This window comes from Mobula hypostoma, chromosome 25, assembly GCF_963921235.1.
Source record: "Mobula hypostoma chromosome 25, sMobHyp1.1, whole genome shotgun sequence".
NCBI lineage: Eukaryota > Metazoa > Chordata > Chondrichthyes > Myliobatiformes > Myliobatidae > Mobula > Mobula hypostoma.
Window position 1 is genome coordinate 47,086,788 of NC_086121.1, and position 10,433 is coordinate 47,097,220.

Consider the following 10,433-nt stretch of genomic DNA (forward strand, 5'->3'; position numbering starts at 1 on the left):
AGAAATGTGCATGGTGTAGAGGAAGGAGGGTGTCACATTAACATGGAACAGCACGTGGGGGTGTCACGGATAGGGAGGTGGTCTTGGGGATGTGGTGGGTTTAGGGAGGAAGGAGACTGTGGAGACAGGGATGGGTCTGAAGTTTTCTGACACTCTCCCTCCCTTTCCTTTCTTTCCCACAGATTCAGCGTATCCGATTCCTGTTCCCGTATGTAAACATAGCATGGGCTGGCTCCACAACCCCATTCCTCTGTTGAACTGCGGAGATTTTTGCAACAGTGTCCCCTTTGTCTGAGGCTCCCTCTCCCCTCCCTCTAGTTTGGGGGGAACTGAAGAGATGGAGATGCAGCTATGGGGGCTAGGAGAAAGGGCAGAATGGGTAGGTGAGGGGGAGGGTGGTGGAAGGCTTTCTAACAAGCTAGGGTATGGGGAATCTGTACCTGCCCCACTAAGGATCACAGACCACACTCTGTGCAATAAAAGGCTTATTGGCTTCACCCTCTTCCTGTGTCTCTCTCCAGCTTTGGCCCACCCCCTGCTGGGTACTTGGAACGGGTGGGAGAAGAAGAGAATGGGGAAACTGCCCCCTCCAACCTCCTGGGACAGGTCACTGCAGACATCCATTGAAGGTTCTCCCTGATCAGCTAGTAACAGGCACTAGATCAATGGGGAAACAAAACTGGAAACATCTGGAGACAATGTGGTTATGGATGAGAGTTTAATCAAGTAGGTGTGAGATGTTGCACTTTGGGAGGTAAAATGGAAAGGGACAGTACACTGCTAATATACAGAGGGATCTTGGGGTCCACATCCACAACTCCTTGAAAGTGGTTGCACATGTATGGCATTCCTGCCTTTAGTTGAGGCATGGAGTTGAAGAGTCAGTAAGTTACATTACAGCTTTATAAAGCTCTGGTCGGATTACTTGCAAAGTATTGCATTTACCTCTGGTTGCCCCATTATAGGAAGGGTGTGAAGGTTTGGGACAGGATGCAGAAGGGATTCACCAGGATACTGCCTGCCTTGGAGGGCATGTGCTGTAAGGACAAACTTGGGTCATTTTTTTCTGAAGGGTCAGAGGCTGAGGGGATACCTGAAAATGGTTTGTTTTAACATTTATTATTTTTATTTTATTTGTTTATTGATAATGTGTGGAACAGACCCTTCTAGCTAAACAAACCACACAACACAGCAGCCCAACTATCTAACTCTAGCCTAGTTACTGGACAATTTCACAATGACCAATTAACTAGTTTTTGAACTGTGGGAGGAAACCCATGTATTCACAGGGAGGACATATGCTAACTGCTGTGTTACTGTGGTGCCCTACCAAATTTAGATAGACAGAATCTTTCAACCCCACAGTGGAAATGTCAAAATAGTGTAGGACAGATGTTTAGGTGGGGGGGGGGGGATGTTTTTTTTAAATATATAAACAGTGGTAGCTATCTGAAATGAGCCAGGGGAGGTGTTGGGTGCAAATCCATCTGTGGTTTGAGTCAGGAAATGAAGGGATATGGATCCTGTGCAGGCAGAAGGGGTTTCGCTTAATTTAGCATGTTTGCACACACTGGGCTGAAGGGCCTGTCCCTCATACTGTGTTTCTAATATATTTTACTTTCAGAAAGGTCTTGCTTTTGCAGAGCTTTCTTCTATCTCATCATGTGCCATGACGTATGACATGGACGATCATGTTCTCCATGACCATGATTGTTCTTAGCAAATTTGTCTATAGAAGTGGTTTGTCTCCTCCTGGGCAGTGTCTTTACAAGACAGGTGTCCCCAGCCATTATCAATACTGTTCAGAGATTGTCTGCCTAGCGTCAGTGGTCGCATAACCAGGACTTGTGATATGTACCGACTGCTCATATGACCATACACCACCTTCTCCTATGGCTTCATGTGACTCTGGTTGGGGGCTAAGCAGGTGCTACACCTTGATAGGTGTGTCCTAGGACTCTGAACACAATATGTAGACAAGCTGACTAGAGGAAAGGCCATACCGTATCTGGTGCTAGACAATGAACAGATCAGGTGTCTGGTCTCTCAGAGAATCAGCATTTCAGAGACATTGACATTTACCATAACCTTGGATAGGGATAGAAGCAGAGGGTATGTGAAAGTATTTAAGGGGGAATTATGATGCTATTAGGCAGGAACCTGGAAGTATAAATTTGGAATGGATGTGCGTGGAAAAACACAATGACAAGGTGCAGTCTGTTTAGGGAGTACTTGCATGGGGTTCTGAATAGATTTGTCCCTTTGAGACGGAAAGAATCACAGGATGAAGGAACCACGGTGACGAGATGTGCAACATCTAGTCAATAGGAAGAAAGAAAGGTTTTGGAAAAGAGAATCAGACAAGGCTCTAGAGCAGGGGTTCCCAACCCCTTTTTATGCCATAGACCCCTACCATTAACCAAGCAGTCCGTGAACTCCAGGTTGGGGAAGGGTTGGCAAGATAGCCAGGAAGGAACCGAAGAATGAATAGACTTGGAAGAGCTGGAAGGGGACGTGAGAAGGGATTGGTGAATGGAATTGTGCAAACACCAAGGCATTCTGCATGTATGTGAAGAACTGGAGGATGGCCAGAATTGAGGGTAGGACCTATCAGATAGTAGAAGAAACCTGTGCCTGGAGGCAAAGTGGGTAGGGAAGATCCTTAATAAATACTTCCCTTAATATTCACCAGTGATATGGGACTTGATGAATGTGAGCTCAGTGTAAAACAGACTGATATGCCAGAACGTGTTGATGTTTAAGAGGATCTGCTGGAAATGTGAAAGACATTCGAATAAACAAATCCCTGGGGCTGGGTAGGATGTACTCCAGGTTACTGTGGGAAGCAAGGGAGGAGATTACTGCACCATTGGTGATGATCTTTGCATCCTCACTGGCCATAGTAGTACAGCTGATTGGTCGGTGTCAAACATTATTCTTTTGTTCTTATAGATTAGTGAGTCTTAATTCAGCAATTTGTTGGATGAGATTCTTAGAGACAGAATTTATGACCATTTGGGAAAGCACAATCTAAGTATGGATAGTCAGCATGGCTTTATGAGGGACAGGTCATGCCTCACAAGCCTGACTGAATTTTTTGAGGATGTGGCAAAGTGCATTGATGAAGATAGAGCAGTGGATATGATGTATATGGATTTTAATAAGGTGTTTGATAAGGTTCAACATGGTAGGCTCATTCAGAAAGGAGGAGGCATAGAATCGAGGGAAATTTGACTGTGTGATTACAGAATTGGCTTGCCCATTTAAGGCGGAGGGTGGATGTAGATGGAGCATATTCTTCCTTGAGGTTGGTGACCGGTGGTGTTCTGCAGGAATCTGTTCCAGGTCACCTCTTTGTGATTTTTATAAATGACTTGAATGAGGAAGTGGAAGAGTGGTTTAGTAAGTTTGAAGATGAAGCAAAGGTTGGTGGAGTCGTAGATGGTGTAGAATTGTAGTATGTTATGATGGGACATTGACAGGAAGCAGAGTTAAGCTGAGAAGTGGCAGATAGAGTTCAAGCCAGAAAAGTATGAAGTAAATTACTGTGGCTGATCAAGATGAAGCCTTCATCTGGGTCAACGCACAGTGCACCGGGGTCAGATAACATACCAGGTCGGGTTCTGAAAGACTTTGCAGCCGAGCTAACTGAGGTTCTGACAGATATATTCAACATCTCTCCGGACAATCCATTGTCCCCTTAGTTTCAAGGTGGCAGGCCTCATTCCAGTGCCAAAGGAGGTGTCTAAATGACTGTTGTCCTGTGGTATTAACATCAACCATTATGAAATGCTTTGAGCAGTTGGTTATGGAGTGATTAAAACCTTTCTCTGGACTACATTAGACCATTTACAGTTTGCTTATCACTCGAATCAGTCTATAGCCTCTACCCTCACCCTGTACTGTCTCACCTGGAAAATAGGGTCTAATATGCCAGGTTGGTGTTTATAGACCAGTTTGGTGTTTTAATACCATCATATCATAGAAATTAGTGGTGGAACTGTCCATGCTGGGTCTCAACAACTCCCTTTGTAACTGGATACTTGTACACAGGCCACAATCAGTCCTTGTGGGCAACAATGTCTCTAGTCCCATTATGCTGAGCACTGGTGTTCCCCAGGGCTGTGTGCTCAGCCTGCTGCTGTTCACACTGCTGATTCATGACTGGTCACAGGATTCAGCTAAAACCGTGTCATCAAGTTTGTGACACAAAAGTAGTTGGCCTCATCAAGATGAGTCAGAGTACAGAGAGGAAGTGGAGCAGCTGTTGGACTAGAGTGAGAACAGCAACCCAAGTCTGAACGTGGCAAAGACCAGGGAAATGATTGTAGACCTTAGGAAGTTACAGATGAGCCATCTCCTTATGCAGATACACAGCTCCTCGATAAAGAGTTAAGTACACCAAGTTCCACGGAGTTCACATCACAGACAACCTCACCTGGCCCCTCAATATCACCTCCCTGAATAAGAAGGCACAGCAGCGTCTCTACTTTCTGAGGAGATTGAGGCAAGCGAGCCTTCTACACCCACCCTCCCCATCTTAACTGCATTTTACAGGAGCACCATTGACAGCAACCTGACAAGCTACATTCCCGTCCGGTATGGGAGCAGCTGACCATCAGATCAGAAGTCCCTATGAACGACTGAGAACAGCAAAGAGGATCATATGGGGGTGTCTAACCTCCGTTGGCGACGGTCAGCAGGAACGCTACATACACAGGGCCCTTGGTATTATTGAGGATCCCACCAATGCGTCAAGCATCCTCTTTGACATTCTACCATCAGGCAAGAGACTCTGATCCATAAAGACAAAAATGGTCTGGATGGCAAACAGCTTATTCCCTCAAGCCCTTGGGCTTCTGAACTCACTGCTGCATCATATCCAAAGTGTCACCGGATGATTTGTATTGCACTGTACAAAATTTATGCACTTTACATCTGTAACTTCTGTGTTATTATATCTATGTGTAATTCATTTGTAGATTTAATTCTTTAAGTTGTGTGTTTATATGTGTTATGTGTACTACTGTGCTTTACACAAAGGGAACTATGGTGCTATGAGGGAGGAGCTGGCAAAAGTTCAATGGAACAATACCCGAGCAGGGATGGCAGTGGAACAGCAATGGCAGGTATTTCTGGGAATAATGCGGAAGGTGCAGGATCAGTTCGTTCCAAAGAGGAAGAAAGATCCTAAGGGGAGGCCGTGGCTGACAAGGGAAGTAATGGATAGTATAAAAATAAAAGAGTAGTATAACATAGCAAAGACGAGTGGGAAGCTGGAGGATTGGGAAACTTTTAAAGAGCAACAGAAGGTAACCAAAAAGGCAATACGCGGAGAAAAAATCAGGTACGAAGGTAAACTAGCAAAGAATAGCAAAATAGTAAATAGAGGATAGTAAAAGCTTATTTAGGTATGTGAAAAGGAAAAAAATAGTTAAGACCAAAATTGGGCCCTTGAAGACAGAAGCAGGTGAATTTATTATGGGAAACAAGGAAATGGCAGACGAGTTGAACAGGTACTTTGGATCTGTCTTCACTAGGGAAAACACAAACAATCTCCCAGATGTAATAATGGCCAAAGGACCTAGGGTAATGGATGAATTGAAGGAAATTTATATTAGGCAGGAAATGCTGTTGGGTCTGAAGGATGATAAGTCCCCGGGACCTGATGGTCTGCATCCCAGGGTACGGAGGTGGCTTTCGAAATCGTGGACGAATTGGTAATCATTTTCCAATGTTCTATAGATTCAGGATCAGTTCCTGTGGATTGGAGGGTGGCTAATGTTGTCCCTCTCTTCAAGAAGGGAGGAAGAGAGAAAACAGGGAATTATAGACCGGTTAGCCTGACGTCGGTGGTGGGAAAGATGCTGGAGTCAATTATAAAAGATGAAAGTACGACACATCTGGATAGCAGTAACAGGATTGATCCGAGTCAGCATGGATCTACGAAGGGGAAATCGTGCTTGACTAATCTTCTGGGATTTTTTGAGGATGTAACTATGAAAATGGACACGGGAGAGCCAGTGGATATAGTGTACCTGGACTTTCAGAAAGCCTTTGATAAAGTCCCACATAGGAGATTAGTGGGCAAAATTAGGGCACATGGTATTGGGGGCAGAGTACTGACATGGATTGAAAATTGGCTGGCTGACAGAAAACAAAGAGTAGCGATTAACGGCTCCCTTTCGGAATGGCAGGCGGTGACCAGTGGGGTACCGCAGGGTTCAGTGCTGGAACCGCAGCTGTTTACAATATATATTAATGATTTAGATGAGGGAATTAAAAGTAACATTAGAAAATTTGCTGATGACACAAAGCTGGGTGGCTGTGAAATGTGAGGAGGATGTTATGAGAATGCAGGGTGACTTGGACAGGCTGGGTGAGTGGGGAGATGCCTGGCAGATGCAGTTTAATGTGGATAAATGTGAGGTTATCCACTTTGGTGGTAAGAACAGGAAGGCAGATTATTATCTAAATGGAGTCAAGTTAGGAAAAGGGGAAGCTCAACGAGATCTAGGTGTTCTTGTACATCAGTCACTGAAAGCACGCATGCAAGTACAGCAGGCAGTGAAGAAAGCTAATGGCATGCTGGCCTTCATGACAAGGGGAATTGAGTATAAGAGCAAAGAGGTCCTTCTGCAGCTGTACAGGGCCCTGGTGAGACCACACCTGGAGTACTGTGTGCAGTTTTGGTCTCCAAATTTGAGGAAAGACATTCTTGCTGTTGAGGGAGTGCAGCGTAGGTTCACAAGGTTAATTCCCGGGATGGCTGGATTGTCATATGTCGAAAGATTGGAGCGACTGGGCTTGTATGCTCTGGAATTTAGAAGGCTGAGAGGGGATCTTATTGAAACATATAAGATTATTAAGGGATTGGACATGCTGGAGGCAGGAAGCATATTCCCGCTGATGGGTGAGTTCAGAACTAAAGGCCACAGTTTAAGAATAAGGGGTAGGCCATTTAGAACAGAGTTGAGGAAGAACTTTTTCACCCAGAGAGTGGTGGATATATGGAATGCTCTGCCCCAGAAGGTTGTGGAGACCAAGTCTCTGGATGCTTTCAAGAAAGAGATGGTTAGAGCTTTTAAAGATAGCGGAATCAAAGGTTATGGGGATAAGGCAGGAACTGGATACTGATTGTGGATGATCAGCCATGATCACAGTGAATGGCGGTGCTGGCTCGAAGGGCAAAATGGAGGATGAGAGGTGACCTGATAGTGGTGTATCAGATGATGAGGCATTGATCGATGGATAGTCAGAGGCTTTTTCCCCAGGACTGAAATGGCTAGCATGAGAGGGCACAGTCTTAAGGTGCTTGGAATATTAGGGGTAAGTTTTTTTTAAAACAGAGTGGTGAGCGCGCAGAATGGGCTGCCGGCGATGGTGGTGGAGGCGGATATGATAGGGTCTTTTAAGAGACTCCTAAACAGGTAAATGGAGCTCAGAAAAATAGAGGGCTATGGGTAACCCTAGGTAATTTCTCAGGTAAGGACATGTTCGGCACAGCTTTGTGGGCCAAAGGGCCTGTATTGTGCCGTTGGTTTTCTATGTTAGGCAGCACACTTACTTTTTAACTCCAAGTTGTGGATGAATTAATAGGTTACCCGGAATAGCAACAGAAGAAGGTAATTTAGTGCAGTAGAAGACTATGAGATAGATACATGAATATGAAGGTAATGAAAAGATATGGGTAATAGACAGGAGGACATTTAGTGTAAATTGACAGCAAGATCAGGATGTCATGGGCCTAATGGCTTGTCCAGTGTTGCACTGCTCTGCATTGTATTATGAGCAACTTATGGTCCCATTTCGAAGGAAAGATGTGCTAGCTCAGAAGAGGATCCAGAGGAAAGTTCACAAGAATTATCCCAAAAGAAAGAGCCTCATGTACAAGGAGTGGGCCTGTACTCCATCAGAATGATGATTGGGGGAGGGGGGGTTCTAATTGAAACCTCCCAGATACTGAAAGGACTGTATATACTGGACTTTGAGAGGGTGTCTCCATGTCTGGGATCCAAGGGCACAGCCTCAGAAAAGAAACATTACTTTAGAACTGAGATGGGGAAGAATTTCTTCAGCCAGATGGTGGTGGTGTAACTGTGGAATTCATTGCCACAGAGAGCTGCAGAGGCCAAATCATTTGGTGTATTTATAGCAGAGATTGATAGGTTCTTGATTAGTAAGTGGGTTAAGGGTTACAGGGGAGAAGGCCTGAGAAAGGTGTTGAGGTAAGTGAGCCACATCCCATGGGGAACACTCTAGATCAGCCAAACAGCCTTATTCTGCTCCTGTACTTTAGAGTGTTATGAACTTGACTTTCCCAAAAAACATTGTTGATCTGCAGGAAGGGAGGAACCACCACGGGAGAGGGGTGTAGCAAAGGAAGGGGGAAGATGAGAAGGGAGTTTTGTGAGACTGGAGGGATAAGGCTGAAGGGAATGCCAAGGGAGATGGGACAACAGAAAGGAGCAGGAGAGGTGTGGATGGAGCGAATAGTAAGGAGCAAGTACACTGGGAGAGGGGAAATTGAAGAGGGAGTGCTGCAGAATAGGAATGGTGCAGAGGGAGAGAGCAGCAAGGATCGATTGCCAGGGGATGGGGAGCAAGGCCTGGCAGAGCAGCACTGGAGAGGGAAAGATGAAGAAGGGGTGTAGAGCTTTTGGAAAGGAAGGTGAGGTGTGAGGCAAAGTTGGGGGGAAGAAGAATGGTAATGAGGGATGGAGTGCTGGGGGAGAGGGGTGATGAGGGAGGGAGCACCAAGGGGAAGGAGCAGTGAGGGGTCATGGAGCTGCACAGGAAAGGGAAAGGCAAAAAGGAGGGAGCACCATGGGACAAGAGCAGTGAAGAGGGAGAGAGCGCTGTGGGAGAGGGATGACGCGGAGGGAGGGAGTTCTGAAGTGAAAGTGGCAGTGAAGAGGGAGCACCGCACAACTCCTTATCCATCGATCACTCTGATCTGGGTGAGATCTGAACTCTCCCTGACCCAATGCCCATTAACGTGAAGCATGTGGACAGAAAGACAGACCTCCTCAGCAACATCAGGAACTTAGTGTAAGCTACTGCGTGACAAATTTGCAGATACAACTCTGCTATCTCTGAACTATCTTGCAAGCATTACACACCAGCAGTAGCCACAAATGAGGTGGTTCAAACATTCTGCTCAAGCTCATCCTTTTAGAAGATTTACTGATTCTGTTCAATAAATCTCTCTCCGGGTTAGTACATATCTCCCCATCTCCGAGACCGTCCCTCCCCCATGCCCCTCCCCATCTCTCATCCCCTTAGCCTGTATACCCTTTATCATATCTGTGATCCCCTCCAGCACCTCTGCCCTTTCTCCCTCCCAGTCTGTGACCCCATTCTCCTCCCACAACCCTCCCCCTCTCCTTCCATCTCTACAGCCCCCACACCTCCCCATCTGTGACTCCCTCCCCTTCTACATGAACTCCTCCCACCTCTGTAATATCTTCTCCCTCACCCTCAGCCCTGTCCATCTCTAATTCCCCAGCAACCCCTACACCCTTCCCCATCTCCTTAACCTCCTTATTTCTGTAACTCAGTACTAACATACATAGAACTCCCTCCCGAATATCCCATCCATCCCTCCCTTCTTGACCTTTTCTTTGTGTAGTTGGGAGGGGAGTGATTTTTTTTCTTTCTATAGGTGTTACATGGTTTGCCTCAAAACCACTCCCACTCAGAGTGCTGGACCATTGACAAAGGCTGGGTCTCGGCTGTTGCAGGGTTAAATTTTGGAGGAAGGAAGTCAGCAGTGTTTTAGATAAAAACACAGATATCTAGGTGACAGACATCTCTGCCCGAGACCTCGCTTGCTGTTCTAAACCATTCTGAAGGTGAGTTTGATTTGTCTTGTCCTCAACACTCCTCCTGAATGTGCCCCAATCTATTCGTGGGGGGAGGTGGAAGGGAGAGGGGGAGGTGGGGGAGGTTATAAATAGCGATAGAATGGGGAGAGAGAGATGGGAAGAAGAGGTAAAAAAGGTAGAGAGATGGAAAAGAGAAGCACAGATCAAGAGAGATTTGGAATGGAGATTTGGAGGGGAGAGGCAGGAAAAGAGATAGTGAAAGTGATGAAGGTGGAGAGGAGTGTGAAAGGCGGAGAGAGAATTAGAGATAGTGAGAGACAGAAGCAGAAGAGGAAAAAGCACAGTAGGGCAAAAAGTCATAAAAAGACAAAGGGAAGAAAGAGAAACAACAGGGAGAGGGAGGAGAAATGCAGTAAAAGAGGGAAGAGATTACGAGATGGGAAGCGAGGAGGGAGAGGAGAAAGAGGCAAGTAGGAAGAGAGTTGCAGATAGTGAAGTAGAGAGAGGGAGAGAGAGTGAAAGAGACGAGAGAGGAGAGAGATGGGTGGCATCCAAAAATATTGAGAACCTGGCCTTGTTATTGTAGAGCTGTTGCAAAGTTGGCAG

At 45.9% G+C, this 10,433-nt stretch overlaps 1 protein-coding gene across 5 annotated transcripts in view; it reads left to right on the forward strand.

The window, feature by feature from the left end:
- The window catches only part of patl2 (PAT1 homolog 2), a 49,872-nt gene extending 40,642 nt beyond the window's left edge, over positions 1–9,230 (forward strand). For all 5 annotated transcript variants that reach the window (XM_063033380.1, XM_063033379.1, XM_063033384.1 and 2 more), the window contains one exon: positions 183–9,230. Coding sequence is in view for 4 of the 5 variants with exons in the window: in XM_063033379.1 (XP_062889449.1) it covers positions 183–216 (34 nt within the window). In the remaining variant the exon portion in view is untranslated. The remainder of the gene's footprint in view (positions 1–182) is intronic.
- Positions 9,231–10,433: the final 1,203 nt, after the last annotated feature.